The 18,946-nt window shown below is 37.8% G+C and overlaps 1 protein-coding gene across 3 annotated transcripts in view; it reads right to left on the reverse strand.

The window, feature by feature from the left end:
* LOC150109444 (ribitol-5-phosphate transferase FKTN-like) overlaps positions 1 to 18,946 on the reverse strand; it is a 171,610-nt gene that overhangs the window by 39,695 nt on the left and 112,969 nt on the right. For all 3 annotated transcript variants that reach the window (XR_016549824.1, XM_090408350.1, XM_090408361.1), the window contains exon 6: positions 16,934 to 17,058. Coding sequence is in view for 2 of the 3 variants with exons in the window: in XM_090408350.1 (XP_090264476.1) it covers positions 16,934 to 17,058 (125 nt within the window). In the remaining variant the exon portion in view is untranslated. The remainder of the gene's footprint in view (positions 1 to 16,933; positions 17,059 to 18,946) is intronic.

Here is an 18,946-nt window from a genome sequence, read left to right on the forward strand (position 1 = left end):
TTTGCATTTGTAAGCTTTTTTGTGCTTCTTATCAATACCTTTGAAATGAAACTTATATGATTAAGCAGATATTTACTAATATTCATTAAGTGCCAAAATATGCAGGAAGCAAAATTTGTGAGCCAACACCAATGTGTGATTTTTTTCCATTAAAATATAAAAAATAACAAAATAGGAATAATAAATAATAAAAATTAAATACATTTCTTTTAAGATTAAAAAAAAAAAGAACTACTTAATCTTAAAATATTTTAAAATTGTTTTCATTATTTAATGGTCCCCTCAACAAAACTTATGGCCGCCAAGGTGGGCCACGCCCCACAGTTTGGAAAGCGCTGGCCTAGGGGATGGGAAAGTGGCAGAGGATTTAGAGATGTTTGCGAAGATTTTGACAGGTCTATGGATTGCTCTTTATGAGTATAAATTAAGGATCTGTGGATTCCTAAAGGGATTTTACAGGTTTTTACATATCGATACAGCAGATATTTTGCCGTACATGACAATAAGCAATAGAATGTTAATCCTAACCAGAAAAGGTTACTAAATACATTACACGTTTAATATCATGGATACTAAATTTCTGCAAGCATTGCATAAGCAAATCTGAAAATATTATTATTATTAAACAAGACCTCATGGAGTTCAAAGACTCATCTGGGAGGTCCTTTTATCACACACACATCTCATCATACTGTGTCTTAAACACACTCAAACTCCTTGCAGACACCACACTCTCAGGCAAGGCATTCTAATCATTCACAACTCTGCATGAAAAAAACCTGCCTCTCACTCCCCTACTCACACCCTCTTTATACAGTTTTCAGGGATGACCTCTGGTTCTCCACTGATCTCCTACTATTCTCTGTAGAACTTCTCCACCATTGATCTTATAACAACCCCTTACCAACTTGTAGGTCTCTATCATATCTCCCCTCTTCCTTCTCTCCGCCAGACTCTGCAAATTACATCTTCTCAATCTTTCCTCATACTCAACATTCCAGAGGTCAGAAACTACCTTAGTCAGTCGCCTTTGGACCCTTTCCAACATCTCTTCATCCTTCTGATGAAGAGATGTTGGAAATCTGGGCACAATAGTCCATGTGTGGCCTAATCAAAGCCTTATACAATGGAACAAGAATCTCTCTACTTCTACACGTCACTGTCCTCTGCATCATTCCCAGAAGCCTTTGTGTTGTCTTCACAATTTTGGCGATGTGTCCCCTAAATTTTAGATCCTTATCCACTATCACCCCCAGATCTCTTATTTCCTCTACTTCCAACAATATATTCTCACCAAGCGTAAATTCTGCATCCTATCTTTGTTTTCCAAATTTTAAAACCTTACATTTTGCAACATTGAATTCACATCCCCATTTCCATGCCCAAATCACTCAATCTATTCAAGTCTTCCTGTAAGGCCACAACATCTTCACTACACTTCATGGTTCGTCCCAACTTTGCATAATCTGCAAACAACTGAATATCTCCATCCAAATCTTCACCAATATCATTAATATACAAGTTAAATAGTAATGGTCCTAAAACAGACCCCTGAGGCACTCCACTAGTGACTTTCCTTTTAATGGATATCGCACCACAATACACAACTTGTTGATACCTATCAGATAGCCAGTCTCCAATCCAATGCACTTATCTAATATCCAACCCCATCTGCTCTAGTTTGACTCTCAAACTATCATGAGGTACTCTATCAAAAGCTTTCGCGAAATCCAAGTATATTACTGTGTATCCTTCTCCTCTGTCCAAGGAAGCAGTCAATTTATTGTAATAAGTAAGTAGATTACTAAAACATGACCTCCCTTTAGTAAATCCATGCTGTCCATCAAAGATTATACCATTGTTGTCAACCCAACTCTGGATCCTAGTTCTCACAAGCTTCTCCAACAACTTAACCACAACATCTGACACAGAGATAGGCCTATAGTTTGATGCTTGAGTTCGATCACCTCCTTTATGAAGTGGCACAATCTTGCCCTCCTTCCACTCTTTAGGAACTTGACCAAGTACAAGACTCGTATTAAAAAAATATGTCAAGGCAGGTGTCAACTCTCTGGCACATTCCTTCAGAATACGCGTTGATATATTATCAAGTCCCACAGCCTTATTTATATCTAGTTTACTCAACTCCCCATACACCTCTTGCTCACCTACAGGCAGTCTCTCCTCCCCATATTAAACTGCTCTCAATCTCTCCATGAAGTCACATTCACAAGATTGAAAGATCTTTATGAACTACTCATTAAGTATCTCCACCACACATTCTGCAACAGCTGTCTTTATACCATTTCCTCTAATCTATGTCATCCTTCCATAATCATTCTTTCTCTTGCTGGCTACATATCAAAAGAGCTCCCTAGGATTCTTATTGACTTAATTAGCTAACTGCTGTTCATACCTCTCTTTAGCTACTCTCACCAACCAAGTCAACCTCCTTGCCTGGTCTTTGTAAACCTCATGAAATTGGTTAATTCCACTTCTCTTATGCTGCTTCCATAATATCCTTTTTCTGTGTATCGCATACTTAATCTCTTTATTCATCCATCTCACACCTACCTTATTTAACCTTCTCACCTGTGGAATACATTTAGACATTGCATCTACTAAATAGTTTTTGAAAATCCCCCAAGCTGCATTGATCTCTTTTCCAGCTAACTCCTCATTCCATGCTACACCTGCAAGCTGTCTCTTGAGCTCTTCATAATCACCCCCTTGTACTTCCACACATACCCTTTTTTCACAGGGGGTCCTTGCACTGCTGACAACCACCCAGGTAATCACCTCATGATCACTTTCACCAATTGGTGGATGATTTGACACCTCATTTATAATTACATCCTCTGATGAGATGACCAAATCCAAGACCCTTAATCCTCGTGTGTCCTCTGTTACATACTGTCTGATGTAGTTATCCCTCAAAAACTCAAGAAACTAATATTCTTTTCTTCCAGTTGCTATCTCTTCATTCCAGTCTATATTGCCATAATTAAAATCACCCATAATGATCACCCTTTTCTTATTTGCTTGGCTAGCTTATTTGACTATACATTTCACTATCACCACCATCTACATTACTAGGTCTATAACAACATCCCACCAAGTATTTGATTCTATTCACCTCTATCTCACACCATACTGCCTCAAAACCACTGGCCCTATTTCCCTCTTGCATCTCTACCCGTATGGACATAACTCTTTCTCTATCATCAATAGCACTCCCCCTCCCTTTTTACCCCTTCTATCCTCACGAAACACATCATACCCTCCATCTCTATTCCTGTCAGGATGTCGTCCTCATCTAACCACGTCTGACTTATTCCGACAATCTTTGGGTGAACAGATGCAATTAGTGCAACCATTTCAACCGCCTTGTTTCTTATACTTCTAGCATTGGTATACAAACACAACAGCTCATTTCTGGATCTACAGCTAGTTCCACTGATACCACTCACTCGATGTGATCTCTCCATGCTTGACTGGGGCCATTTCCCTTTCTGCTTCATTTTAGAACCCTTTGCAATTCCATCTGTTTTCTCTTGATCCCTGCCTACACATGCTCTCACCTCCTCTTGGAGCATCCAGCTTTCTCACGCTGTGTATCCCCCTGTCCACCCTGAGCCTCCCCGTTTCCCTGCTCCTCTTGCACACATTCTCTCATACCACTCACTTCCCCATTCATATCCACTTCTTCAATCTCTCCCGCTCTTCCACATCACTCTCCTCTCGATCTGGTTCATTCTCTCTATTCACTTCTCTACCTTCCAGCAGCAGTCTCTCCAAGCGACTCACACCATAACCACTCAAATGCAGTCCATCGCTCCCATAAAGCTCACTTGTTCCCTCAAACTCATTCCACACATTAACAAACTGTACTCCCATCTCCTCATACATTTCAGCCAGAATATCATTCATAATCCTTGCTTTCCACCTCATTTCACCACAATCATACCTAGGCAACACACTGACTACCCTTCCTATCACACTATCTTTCCAAGCAGCCTCCTGATATTCATTTTGACATGCTCTTTGTTCTCTGAAAAATGATTTGTACCAATTAATACTATTAACTCTTTTGCTCGAATGAAATCAAATATGAATGAAGACGTGATAGATTCAGAATATTGTGGATTTTGCTGTAACATGCAGTAGTAAGAACAGTTCCAAAACTGAGGGGAAGATGATTTTCAGGTTTATACCTATCTAATAGTGCTGTTAGGAGTTAGAAGAAATATATATTTACTGCAATGGTGAATGCATTTTACCAAAAATATATAGCCATTATCAAACGCATCCACTTTTATTTTTGCTATATACTCTTAAAGGATATATGAAATATGAGTCAAAAACAATTATGATTTGATTACTAGTTTCTGATCAACCTCCATTGAGGTTAAAACGGTCTGTGTAACGACCCTTCCTGTAACATTTTTGCATTACAGGAAAGGTCACAGGCTCTATATACATGTAGACTTTTCTTGATTATACTTCATGTGCAAATTTTGTTTCCTTATATAGTTTTTACCATGGTTTATTATACGTTAAAGATACCAAGAAATTTTATACTTGGTTTTAATCCTTTTCCCAAGGATGCAAAACAAAGTTTTGAGCATGAAATATATTCACGTCTGAGCTACTTGTATATAGAGGCTAATGACTTCATATCACTTGCCTTAGTATGCATCCCATAATGCAAAGCATGCACCCTTTCAGAGGTGCATAATGCAATACATAATGGGAAGAGTCACTACCCAGACAGGTTTCAACCTTTATTGAGGTTTCATCAGTGGGAGCCAGACCTGGGAGAGATACCAAAGTTGAAGTAATGCAGAAGTCATATTTTCATATATGAGTAGCCAAAAGGTGCCACACATTATTAAAATACTCTGGATTAGAGATAGTTTTTGGAAGTTTTCCCATTTGGTTATACTATAAATTAAAGATACGAAGAAATTATATACTTGGTTTAATCCTTTATCCAAATGTAAACAAATTAAGTTTGCACCTGAAGTATTTTCAGGACTGGGGCAACCTCGTATATGAATATATGACTTCATTACTTCAACCGTAGTATCACCTCTGATACTAAGAGGTTATTGAGAAGAGTGAAAGATAACAATGTAGTGAGAAAGGTTGTCAGCGTGTTGCTGAGGTATGACAATGATTAGATGAGATGGAGAGCCAAAAATCATGAATGGTATGCTAGCAGATCTGTGCGAGGAGAAGGGAGTACAATTTGTGGATGTATGGCATGTGTTTGAGGGAAGAATGAAATTATACAGGTGTGATGGTTGCATCTGAATGAATTTGGAGCGAGTGCACTGGAGAAAGTGTTGCTAAATGGAAGCATAGTGTTTGATGTGTGCAAAATATCAGAAGCAAGAGATGAAATGAAAAAGTAGGAGAGTGGTATTGAAGAGACAGAAATACTTTGCAGTGGAAACAGTAGTAGTGTCAGAGATGAAGAGAGAGAGAGAGAGAGAAAATGGGAATGCAAGAGGAACAGGGAAATGGGGGGGAGGCCGGGTGAAAGGGAGACATGGCATAGGGAGAGTGAATGTTTAAAGCGGCAGTGAATGTGTGTATGGAGATGGAGTATATTGCAATGTGGGTGGGAAAGTTGAAACCGAGCAAATATGTGGTAAATGATGATAAAGGTGATTGAGCAGGTGTGGTGGAGAGGTCACAACTAACAAGTGGCTTAGATAAGACTAGTTATAAATTTAAAAATGAATTACTGTGTTTGTTTACGTATGCCAGAAGTATCAGAAATAAGGGAGATGGAATGGTATCACTGAGTATATTCTCCCCAAAATCATTGGAATAAGTTAAAAATGGTTGAATGAAGATGATATTTTAACGTGAATACAAATAGAAGGATACAGTATTTTTCATGAGGATAGAAAGGGAAAGAAGGGAGGAGTGCTGCTGATGATAGCAGGGGAATTATGTCTACATAAGGTAGACATGAAAGAGCGAAATAGTGGCAATGGATATGAGGCAGTGTAGTGTAATATGATAGTTGACAGATAGACATTTAGTTGGATGTTGCTATAGGCCCTGGAATGTGGAGAGTGATGATGATGATGAAGAAATGTATAAACAACTTGGATTAGTGAACAAAGGAAGGGTAATTATAATGGGTGATTATAATTATAGTGGTATAGATTGGAATGAAGAGCAGCATTTTGGGAATAAGAAAAATGAATTTTTTGAGTTCTTGAGAGATAACCATCTCAGGCAGCACATAAAGGAGGACATGCGAGGATTGAGAGTTTTAGATCTGATAATTTCATCAGAGGATGTAATTGTGAGTGGGGTTTCACATGTTCCTTCAGTTGGTGAGAGTGATCATGAAGTGATCACTTGGGTTGTAGCTAGCCATATGCAGACTTCTGTGAGGAAAGATATGTGGAATTATAAAGTTGGTGATTATGACAAAATTAGGAAACAACTTGGAACTATAGCATGGAATGAGGAGTTCAGCAGCAAATAAATAAATGCTGCTTAGGAACTGACAAATAAATACATAACAGCATCAATGTGTGAATGCATTCTGAAGGCCAACAAGCTGAATAAGGTAGGAGTAAAATCAATGAATGAGAGAAAAATCAATGAATTTTCCTTACAAACAGTGACACAGTTTGTAAGGAAAACAAAAGTGCAGTATGAGCAGAAATTGGCAAATCAGGTGGAAAAAAAACCTAGAGGGTTTTTTTTTTTAATTTTTATTTTAGATATGTGGCAAGTAGAGGGAAGAATGATTATGGTAAGATAATATTAATGGATGAAAATCAGAGAATGGTAACTGCTGCAGAAGACATCGTTGAAGTATTCAATGATCAAATTATAAGGGTGTTTCATCCTGATCAGGGTGGAATCATGAGCAACTTAAGTGTAAAGGACATAGGAGAGGATGGCTTAATTGCGAGTGAGTAGCAGATATTTGAAGCATTAAATACCTGCTTGATGTTAATAAGGCAACAGGATTTGATGACATATCACCACACATCTTAAGGAAATGTTCCAGGGAACTGGCAGTAGCACTGACATGCCCGTTTAATAATCTTAAAACAGCACAGGTTCCAAGGGAATTGTAAAATTGTTCCACTTCGTAAAGGTTATAAGGGCTGTAGCTTTAAATTATAGGCCAATCTGTATATCTGGAATTGTGGTAAAGGTACTGAGAGATTGTTGAGAAGTAGGACACAGAAATGGATTTATAACAGCAGTATTCTCTGTGGTTATCAGCATGAGTTTTTAAAGGGAGATCATGTTTTACTAACTTACTTATGTACTAGAACAAGATGATAAATACCTTGGACAGGGGGAATGCATATACAGTGGTGTACTTGGATTTTGCAAACGCTTTTGATAGACTGCCCCACAACAACCTGTATATAAATTGAAACAGATGGGATTGGATAACAGACTTTTTGAGTTGGATCAGTGACTGACTATCAGATAGGTATCTGAAAGTTGTATATATGAGGGTGTAGTATCCCGAAATAGGAAGGTCACTAGTGTTGTACCGTAGGGGTCTGTGTTGGGACCGTGATTGTTTAATTTGTATGTTAATGATATTGGGATGAGGTTAACTAGTACTATGCAGCTGTTTACAGATGAAGCAAAATTGGGCAGAGCAATGCAGAGTCAAGTGGATATGAGGGCCTTACAGGAGTACTTAAATAGATTGCACAGAATGGGCATGTAAGCAGAATTGTCAGTTCAGTGTTGCAAAGTGTAAGGTTTTGAGATTTAGTGAGCAACGATGGGATGCAAGCTTGGTGGGGAAACTTTAAAGGAAGTAGAGGAGATGAGTGATCTTGCAGTGATGGTGGACAATGACCAACCTGAAATTCAGGGACCATATTGCACAAGTTGTAAAAACATCGCATCTGGTAATGGCAATATTGTTATTACCAGGATCCTCTGTATTGCAACAGTGCAGAGGACCCTGATGTGCAGAAACAGAGAGAGGTTATGTTGCCATTGTAATAAGGTCTTTATCAAGCCTCATATGGATTATTGTGCACAAAATTGGTCACTGGGTTTTCATGGTGATGAGGATATGTTTGAAACAGTCCAGAGAAGATTCACAAAGGTGGTCAGCGGTCTTTGGAATGTAGAGTACAAGGACAGATTGAGAGAATGTAAGTTGCAAAGCCTTGTGAAGAGTGGGAGGGATATCATTGAGTCATATAAGCTAGTGAGGGGTTGTTATAAGGTTTTACATGGAAGAGATTTTTCATAGAATGGGAGAGGGAGAGCAGAACAAGAGGTCATTGCTGGAAACTTATAAGGAGGGTGTGAGCAGAAGAGCAAGGAGCAGGTTCTTTACAATAAGTGGTTGGTGAGTGGAATGCATTGCTCGAGTGCATTGAGAATGTAGACACATTAAAATCAGTTTAAGGCATGGTTGGATGAGCATTGTGTGCAATAGTGTGTGCCTCCCACGATGAGTCTCTGACTTCATGGAGGTCATATGTTTATAATAACATTCCATCCAATTCCACAGATTCTGCAATGACTCCATGCAGGTCATATGCTAATAATAATATTCCATCCAATTCCACAGATTCTGCAATATATTAAGTACCTCCAATTCATCGACTTCTGTTCTCACATCAGTCTCTGTCACTTCTGTCATAACAATATTTTCACTTGAATGATTATACCCTTGCAAAATGATCACTCAGTAGCTCAACAATTTGATTTGTCTCTGTTGCCACTGTACCATCTGCACTCAATAAAGTTATCCTTCCATAGTCATTCTTCCTCCTACTTGCCACATAACAAGAAAAACTCTTTCAGATTTCCTTTCAGCTAATTTTGTCTCATGAACTGAGTTTTCCTTCCTTTCCATGCTGGTCACTTTTCTTCCCTGATTCCTGTACTGTTCATGAGTTAACTGATCATCTTTCTTCTTATATACCCTCTATAAAATTTTTTTTTTTCAGCTCATGATTAATGATACTATTCATTCCATCTAACTCTTATCTGATCTACCCTCCTGACCCTAGGTATACAGTGTGGTATTGCTTCCTCCAACTATTCCTTTACTATTCCCCATGCACTATGAACATCCTCAAAACCACACCAAAACATCCAGAATATCCTTATCTTCAGTTTTTAAAATCATAGTTTGTGATCTGATTCCTTTTGTTGTAATTTTTCCTCCATTTCTGAGACTTCTAAGTATCTCCTCCCCCCCCAGACATTATCATGAAGGTGGCATATTTATGTACTATATCTTCCTCAAATCCTCCAGTTACTCCCATATGGCTACTTTTACAAATAACTCTGCTTTCCTATTTCTGTGTTATTGAAGACCTCATGCTGCCTTACTATTCAGGAAACTATTTATATACTTTTTTTCTTTTAATGAATTACATCTGAGATTTAAATTAAAGAGCCTCTGACTAAGCTCTTTAATTTAAATCTCAGCACTGGTAGAGTTCGGAGGAAGTGGAAAGGGGGAAAAACAATTCCCTTGGATAAAGGAGGCTAAGATCTAAGATTGCAGTAGCAAATTACAGACCAATCGGTATCTCAGGAGTTGTTGTAAAGGTACTGGAAAAATTGGTCAAAAAGAGAATTCAAGAATGGATGGATAGGAATATGATACTCTATGAGGGGGAGGGAGCATGGCTTTGTGAAGTGTTGGTCATGCTTTAGCAATTTACTAACTTTGTTTCATTAAGGAAATACCATGAATAGACATTTAAATAAATTATAATACCAGAATAAACTCACGTAAAATATTCTTTTATTAGTATAATTTTTGTCTAAGTATCAAAAGCATCTTCAATAACTATCAATTTAAAAGGCAACACCTAAGTAGCCAATGTAAGATAACTAAAAAAGGTCATTAAAAACCGGAATATTTTTGTTGCCTTTTGCCCCATCAGAAAAATCTCCACCTTTCTTGCTTCTCCTAAGGACAAGCTTCCACATCTCAATTATCCATATGTTCTAGATTCCATGCTCTTGTGGGTCATCTTATTTCGGACAAACAGAAAGATCTGCTTTTATTCGGCTAGAAGAACAAGTCTTATATTCAGTACCTTGAGCCTGAATAGTCTGGACTTGCAGAGCATTAGACAGAATTCATTGGAACAAGACAAGAGTCCTTCACAAAAGTCGGTTTCTCATGGAATGGCTTTATAAAGAAACGTGAAACCACTGTCCTAACTTAAACAGATGTGATGGTCTACATCTATCCCCCTTTGTGGTAGATAGCACTTTTGAAATCAGCATTAAATAAAATTAATTTTCTAAATTTATTTTATTTAATGGTATAATTTTTTTTAATAAGTTAGAAAATTTAATGACCTTTTTTTAGTTATCTTACATTAGCTACTTAGGTGGTGCCTTTTGAATTGTCAGATTTTTACATATACTGAAGATGCCTTTGATACTTAGGCGAAAATTATACTTATAAAATAATATTTTATGTGGGTTTATTCCAGTATTATAATTTATTTAAATTTACCAACTTTTTATAATAGAGACAGCTAAGTTGGATAAGGGAAATGGCTACACAAAAAATCTTCTGGATTTTGCAAAGGCATTTGACCGAATACCACATTGATCTGTTATGCAAATTAGAACAAATGAGCATGGTCATGTGGATAAAAGGTTGGCTGCTGGGGAGATATCAGAAAGTGGTATATAAAGAAGCAGAATACAGACAAAAGCTGATAACTGACGGTGGGCTGCAAGGTTCAGTGCTAGGATCACTAGTGTTTGGTACATAAATGATATAGAAAATAACCTGAAAGGAAATATTCAGTTGTTTGCTAATGAATTGCACAAAATTAGGTCCAGTAATAGTGAATCAAGGTGGTAAAGAGAGCTTGCAAGATGATTTAAATAGACTGGCAGGCAAAATATAATGGGTATCAGTTGTGAACTGATACCCATTTATGGCTACTGAAGAACATACTAACAAATAGAGATAAAGAAGTTGTTATAGCTCTTTCTAAAGCCTTGATATGACCACATCTGGATTACTGTACTTAGGTCTTGTCTCCTGGAGTTCTTGTGGAGGAGAAAGCAGTGGAGAGGATTCAGAGGCAAGCAGCCAAGATAGTGAGTGGTCTGTGGAATGTTCTTTCCGAGTATGTGTGGACTATAGAGGTTGGTTAATAGGGAATATGATAGAAACATTTAAGTTACTTAAAGGGTTTTATAGAACTGATGCAGGGGAAATGTTTCAACACCTAGCTAGAGTAGGCAGAACAAGAGATCATCCCTGAAAGTTGAGTAAAAGTGTGTAGTTAGTAGTGACATGAGGACTAGATTTTTCATTTGGAGAGTTGTGAATAAATGGAATGATGAATACCAGAGTCAGTTGTTAGCACTCTGTCTGTTAATGGGTTCAAGGAGAGGTATGATAGACTGTGTGGATAAACTGAGTCTTCTGACTCCATGAAAGTGCCCATTCAATAATAATACCAAAGATGTTATGAGTTAGTTTTTGGCATTACTTACCTTAACTCAGTTAAAAAATGATAACCATGAATGAGACTTGTTCACACAAGAGGATATAGTGAAAGAATAGAATGCAAGTATGGTATTTTCAGATAGTTTAGAGAGAGAAGAGGACAGAGAATGATATTGTTCATAATGACAGAACTGCAACAATGAAAAAGATAAGTTCAGCACAGAAGGAGGATCGCATGCAGTGCATTTCATTTTATCTATATAATGTGAGATAGAAATTAGTCAGAATATATGTAACTCATGGACACAAGGTAAGTAATTATTATGAGAAATTTCAACTATGCCAACATACATTGAAAGATATAAGACACATGAGAGGAAGAAATTTATCCATGTATGAGAGAGAGAGAATTATCTAAAATAGCATGTAATGGAGAGGACTTGGATTTGAGAATGCTGGATCAGGTGATGGCATCAGAGAATTTGTCCATAAACATTTTGCCTTTGGATGGCAAAAGTGATCCTGCAATTTATAAATGAAAATAAATAAATAAATTTACAACAATGATCCTGCAATTTGACAAGGGAAGTGACTAATGGGCTACTTAATGTGCAGTATCTAGCCTCTCCCAGTGAGGTCAACCCCACCTTCTTGATATGTGGCCTGTTTTTACCAAAGCAGAGATAAGCCACACATCAAGTGTTATCAGCGAGCAATCCTGCTGTCAACCTTCCCTAGTTGGAGGAAATGCTAACTAGACTTACTAGGTAGTAGATAACCTTCACTACCAGTGAAGTAAATTATGCTATCTTACTTATGGGGGATAGAAGTGATTAATGCTATATCTGGTCCCCAGAGCACAGATTCTAGCTTTATTTCCTCCCCCTCCCTCCCTCCAACCTTCTAAAATGTGATGGATGCACTTCAGGGGCATGCCAAATATACTGTGAAGATCCAGAATCTTTCCATCTTCAAGGGTACAGCAGTAAAGCAGTTCCAACTGCTGTCCACCAGATAGTGTACGAGGACCAAATGTGGTGTAATTCATTCATTTTCAAATCTAGTCAGTGCATGGTACAAATGGAACTGTTATCAAATGAGCCCCCAAGAACTTGACTTCAATTGCAACTGGAATTAACATTTGTCCTAGTACGAGTTCTGGATGGTGAGGAAGACCACATACGCAACAAAAATCACAAACTGTATTCTAGGAAAATCTGAATCTGTTTGTAAGCACCCATTTTGAAAGATGGTCAGTGACTTGCTGCAGCTGTCTTTCTATGATTCTCTTCCTCATCTTTGGTATAGGGTCAGGAGAGAGTGGTTCAAACTCATAAATTTGGTTGGATAAAAAATTCTTGATAAAAAGAGTGAGGTTTCCTCTTAGACTAAAGTTGTGTAGATCTTTTGATATTCCAAATCTCCAATCAGCATCATATGATTTTTTTCATGCTAATGAAAACTAATAATAAGTGCTTACATTTTAGATAGGCATTTACAGTGCATGCTTGCAGCTGGACTAGATGTTTGCAGAAGCCAGATTGTGTTCTGGAAAAGAAAAGGTTGTTTCTCTCTGGAAACCACTACAGACAAAAGTTAACCCATTTTTTTTCCAGAATCTTGCACAAGAAGCTGGTCAGAGTATTGGGTTGCCTTTTTGCCAGGTTTCAGGATAAATGTTCTCACATAACTCTCACATATGTCCTCTAAGAGTGGAGACTTTGGAAGGCAGTGACACTAATGATTTTGAAAGCATATGGTGTGAGGTAGAGGTGGGCAAGACAAGATATATTTAGTGGGGTGTTGCTACAGACCCAGGAGTACAGAGGGGGGGGGGGGGACCAGGAGATGCTCATACAGTTGAGCGTGGCAAGTGCAAGAAGAATGATTGTTATGGGAGATTTTAACTACAGTAGTATAAACTGGGGAGAGGAAGATGCATGTAGCAATAAGGGAATGGAATTTCTAGAATTCTTGAGGGACAAATGTCTTAGGCAACATGTAATAGAGGGAACAAGAGGTTCAAGAGTTTTGGATTTGGTTATAGCATCAGAAGAGTTGATAATAACTGAGATGATATCTCTCCCACCAGTTGGAGAGAGTGACCATATGGTTTTGACTTGGAAAATGAATAGACATGCACGAGTATGAAAGAGACGGGAATGTATATGGAATTATAAAGTGGGTGATTATAATAGTCTAAGACATCAACGTGGGGAAGTTTCATGGAAGGAGGAATTGGAAGGCCAGTATATCATTAGTGCATGGGAAATTATGAAAGAATATTTGTTAGCAGCAATGGTAAGTTATATACCACGAGTGAACAAGAGGACACAATTTGGAGTAAAGTGGATGACAAACAATATTAAACAGGAATTGCATGTGAAAAAAGAGGCTGTGGAAGAGATATAAGGAAACAGGTGAAGAGAAGATGCATGAAGAGTATAAGACAGGCCAGAAGAGTGACTAGTATGGTAAGGAACACGAAACTGGAATATGAGGAGATTATCCCTAAGATCCAAAGAAAATCCTAGGGAATGGAATTTTTTTTAGATATGTGGCCAGTAAGAGGAGAAATGACTGTGGAAGAATGATATTGTGAGATAAAAATGGGAATAGAGTGAATGATGCAGAGGACATAGTAGAATTTTTCAGTGAACACTTTATTGGAGTATTTGATACTGGAGGAGTCAGTTTTAATGCTAGAGGGATAGGGCAGGTTCGAGGTTTAGAGGTACAGCAGGAGAGTGTGTTTCAAATACTGAGTACTCTGGATGTCAGTAAAGTTGTGGGCTGCATGATATTTCACCATGAGTTTTGAAAGAATGTGCTAGGGAACTGACTGTGCCTTTGACCTATCTTTCAATGAAAGTCTGACTGCAGGAAAAGTGCCCATGGAATGGAAGGAAGGTAATATAGTGCCACTGCATAAGAGCGGTAGCAGACTGGAAGTGTCTAATTATAGGCCAGTTTGTGTGTCATCAGTAGTTAGTAAGATCTTGAAGAAAGTAGTAAAGGACCGTATACAGCATTGGGCAGATGAGGGTAATGTTATCCGTGAGAGTCAACATGGATTTGTGAAGGGGCACTCTTGTTTTAGCAATATGCTAGCCTTTTATGATAAAGTTACAAGAGCATTAGATGAGGGAAAGGCATATATGCCATTTTCCTAGATTTAGCAAAGGCATTTGACAGGGTATCACATGATAAGCTGATATTTAAGTTGCAGCACATGGGTCTGGATGTCAGATTGGTCAACTGGATTCAGTATTGGCTGTCCAATAGGTATCAGAGAGTTGTGTATGGTGGGGAAGTTTCAAGGAGGCAGAGGGTCACAAGTTGGATCCCACAGGCTCAGTACTGGGACCTATACTGTTTAACCTTTATATAAATGACATTGTCAGTGGATTACAAGGGAATAGTCAGTTGTTTTCAGATGATGTGAAGCTGGGAAGGGTTATTAGTAATAGTGCAGATGTGACAGAACTGCAAGAGGATTTGAATAAGCTAGATAGCTGGGCAAATGAATGGGGATGTCTGTTTAATGCAGCAAAATGTAAGGTCTTGAGGTTTGGGACACATCGATGAGACGCTGCATACTCAATGGAGGAGTTACTGGAGGAAGTTGGGGAGACAAGAGATCTAGGGTTGATGATTGATAGAAACCTGAAATTTAGGGGACATATTGTAAAGGTGGTGAAGGTAACACAGAGGACTGCTGCAATAATGAGAAGGACACTGACCTGCAGAGATAAAACAGTTATCATTCCGTTGTATAAGACCCTGATCAGACCACACTTGGACTATTGTTCTCAGATTTGGTCCCCAGAATTTGAAGGGGATAAATTAACTGTGGAAAAGATACAAAGGCAGATAACAAATATGGTTTCAGGACTGTACAATGATAGTTATGAGAATCGGCTAGGGAATGTGGACTGCAGAGTTTGGTGGATAGAAGAAGGAGGGGTGATATGATTGAGACTTTTAAACTGTTGAGAGGTGGTTACAGGGTTGACACTGGAGAGTTCTTTCACTTGGTTGAACAGCAGGAAGGAGTGATGACAAGAGGCCATACCTGGAAGTTATCAAATGAAACTGTGAGCAAGAGGGTGAGAAGTGGTTTCTTTGCATGGAGGGTAGTTGAACCATGGAATGCATTTCCTGATGGAGTGGTGAGAGCGAGAACAGTCAATGAGTTCAAGGAGTGGTATGATAGACTTTGTGTTTCTTGGGGGGGTGGGGGGGGACCTCCCTTTGATGAGTCTTGATAGACTTCATGTTTCTTAGGAAGGACCTCCCACGACGAGTCTTTTGACTCCATGGAGGCCTAAATAATAATAATAATAATTAATAATAATAAAATTCTGTTGAACTAGCACAGCAGTTGATCCGTAATGCCAACAGATATGTGATCATCTCATAACAACAGCCATCGGGCGGCATTGAAGCAAAACAGCTTTAATTTTTTGTTTTGCAAGCAGCCAGTTGTATTCCTCTGTACCACTTGACAAAAAGAGAATTTGTTGTTTTTTGCTTTGAATTTTTAGGCAAAGAACTCAGGAAGATAAGAAGATTCTGCTGATGTAAAAATTTCCCCACGAGCAACTGCTATTTGTTTGGCAATTGTACACCAGTTATGTTCAAGGACTGAGAGTGGGAGGGTGGTATACCCCCTCTTCATTTTCTGGATTATATCTCAGAATTCTTTGCTCTTGTTACAGAAGATGTGTGTTTGTTCCAGAATTCCTTTTGGCTGTAACAGCATGTTGTCTTGCTTGGGCATGTTTGAAAGCAATGCGGTTTGTTGTGATACATCTGCAGAAAATACTCTAGACTTTCTTGTGCTTCCTTGGCTGCTGTGCAAATTAGTGTTCCAACATGATTCAGGAAAAAAAAATGGAAACAAACTGTATGTTTAAGAATTGCTGTTGTGGTTGCTTGTATAATACACTGTCACATGATTCATTGCATTGATCCCCCATGTGACAGAGTGTATTATACATCTGTCACATGGGGGAGTCGCATATTATCATGAAACATCTCTTAGAAAAATCCATATTTACATTATTCTTCTTACACGCTGATCAACAATGACCTTACTCATACTGCCATATTGTCTCAAATCTTAATGATAAAAAAAAATGCACATAAATTATCTTGATAAAAATACCAAAACTGAAACATGTCCAATCAATCACAACACTAGTTAATGTATTTTGCAGATCTTCGAGACCTGCCTTCTTACAACAGCTCTCCTGGTAATCATTGTTTGCATGATCATTGCTCACCATAGTCCTGTATTGGCCAATTTTTGTTTTAATCCACATCTCTCTCTCTCTCTCTCTGAATAGAGAGAGAGAGAGAGAGAGAGAGATTCTGATTAAAACAAAGTTGTTAATCAAACTTCTCTTATAAGTAATTTGTGCATATAATTTAATCTTTGTATATAAACATATAACACATACATACTTAAAATATGTTTTAGCGCTTATCTCATGCCCACAGTACCACGAAGAATTGCTGTCTGTGTATGTGAAGAACAAGTCTACCCGTAAACTGCTCCAGTAAAAGGCATACTGGTAACAGTTATCTGGCTAAAAGAAAACAAAACTATTATTATGTCAAGTATTAATTTAAACAAAATATATAAACTCATAAAATAATGTATTATAACAGAGGTTATGTTAAAAAGACATCTTTAATAAAGTTGAATAAAAACTACAAGTTTTAACAATTCTGTCATTTTTATTAATCAAATATAGAGGAAAAATTCAAGAAACATATAAAAGGATATATATCATGCTAACTCCTGAGTTAATAGTTGATATTCCCAGCCTGATGGAAGTTTTTGCTGGCCTGGTTAGACAAGTAGTTAGCATATTCGCTCTCCAGCCAAAAGGCTGTGGGTTCGAATTCTGCCGTGGGCATGGATGTTTGCAATTGTCTGTAAAAATACTAATGTGGTGATGGGCTGTAGATGGAGTTGGTGTAGTTCATTGAGACAGAGTTATGGAGTAGGTGCCCTCCCTCGACGAGTCTTTGGACTCCCTGGAGGTGTCACGTAATAATATTATTTCCTAAATAAAAATAATACCAACTGTTTTAGTCTTTATTTGGAAAGAACAAGATCTTATTACAGTAGATCCTGGGTAATTCAAAGCGCAGAGGATTGAAAATTATAACTATGGATTGAATGGGTTCAAATTACTTGAACCTGAGCAAAGAAACATCAGGTGACTGGTAGAAAAGAAAAACAGATAAGGTTAGAATATATAACAAAACAAGAGAAGAGTGAGGATAAGACAAAAGTCTTATCTTCACTCTTCTTTTTTAAGGTGATTTTATGATGAGAAGAGTACTGTTTACTGAGAATGTGACTAAATCTTGTTTCCATAATGGGAAAAATATTAATGATTCTGATGGGATGCCAAAAGATAAAGTGAAAGAACTATTAATTTGGCATGCACTAATGACTTGAAAGGTAAAAAATATACAATAGGAGGTATGAAATTTCGGCAATTTAATTACATAGAAAAGTGGTTATTAAAGATCCAACATTATTTCAAAGCCAAATGTTTTGCAAATTTGTGAAAGCTTATGAGAATACAATCCTTGGCATTGGAGTTGCATTAGCTTGTGCTACTTAAAAGAACACAACTGCTACTCAAGTGTCTGTATATTTTCACCTTTTAGTGCATTTGACAACGGTTTCACTGGCTTGACAGCTTTTTTTTTAGCTAGTTGGTTCTCTGTAGACCAATGTATAAGTAAAGGATCTCCAAAAACTAGCAATCCCCCAGATCACTCTAAACTCAATGAGTGACCTGAAAGTTCATTTAACTCGCTGTTCAATCAAAGGCTCACCCTACCATTGAGCAGAACCGCTCATATTTCAGGGAAAAGCATTCACTAAAGCAGGCCCTGATAGAGGTCACCTGGAAAACACCAATTCCTGGAAGATCAAGAGCAGGGGTGTACCGGTCATATGTGCAATGTGTGCGATGCACACAGGTGCCAGGATAGTAAAGGCACCAAAGAGGAGGAAATACTTTTAAAAAAAATTTTTTAAAGTGATTTTTTTATTTGGGGGGGGGGGGGCGATAGGAGCGCCAACTAAAGTTTTGCACACAGGTGCCAGACACTACTGGCGCACCCCTGATCAAGAGCTCCCCTAAAATAGAAACCTTAAGAGAGCAAAAACTCTCATTCAATACTAAAGAAATCCAATGTCAGTGAAATGTATTTTTCATAAGTGAACTCTCAGTTGGTGTATAAAAGTAATTACTAAAGAAAGAGCCATACTGCTTCATTTCAGCGATGTAAATTACATAGAAAAAGTGGATATTAAATTTATGAAATGTTCACAGTTTCTACAAACATTCAGCTTTGAAATAATGTTGGATCATTCATATATATTTTGATATGTAATTTACATTGCCAAAATGAAGACTTATGGCTCTTTCTTTAATAATTACTTTTATG

This window comes from Typopeltis vanoorti, chromosome 2, assembly GCF_054136105.1.
Source record: "Typopeltis vanoorti isolate ZY-2024b chromosome 2, IOZ_Tvanoo_1.0, whole genome shotgun sequence".
Taxonomy (NCBI): domain Eukaryota; kingdom Metazoa; phylum Arthropoda; class Arachnida; order Uropygi; family Thelyphonidae; genus Typopeltis; species Typopeltis vanoorti.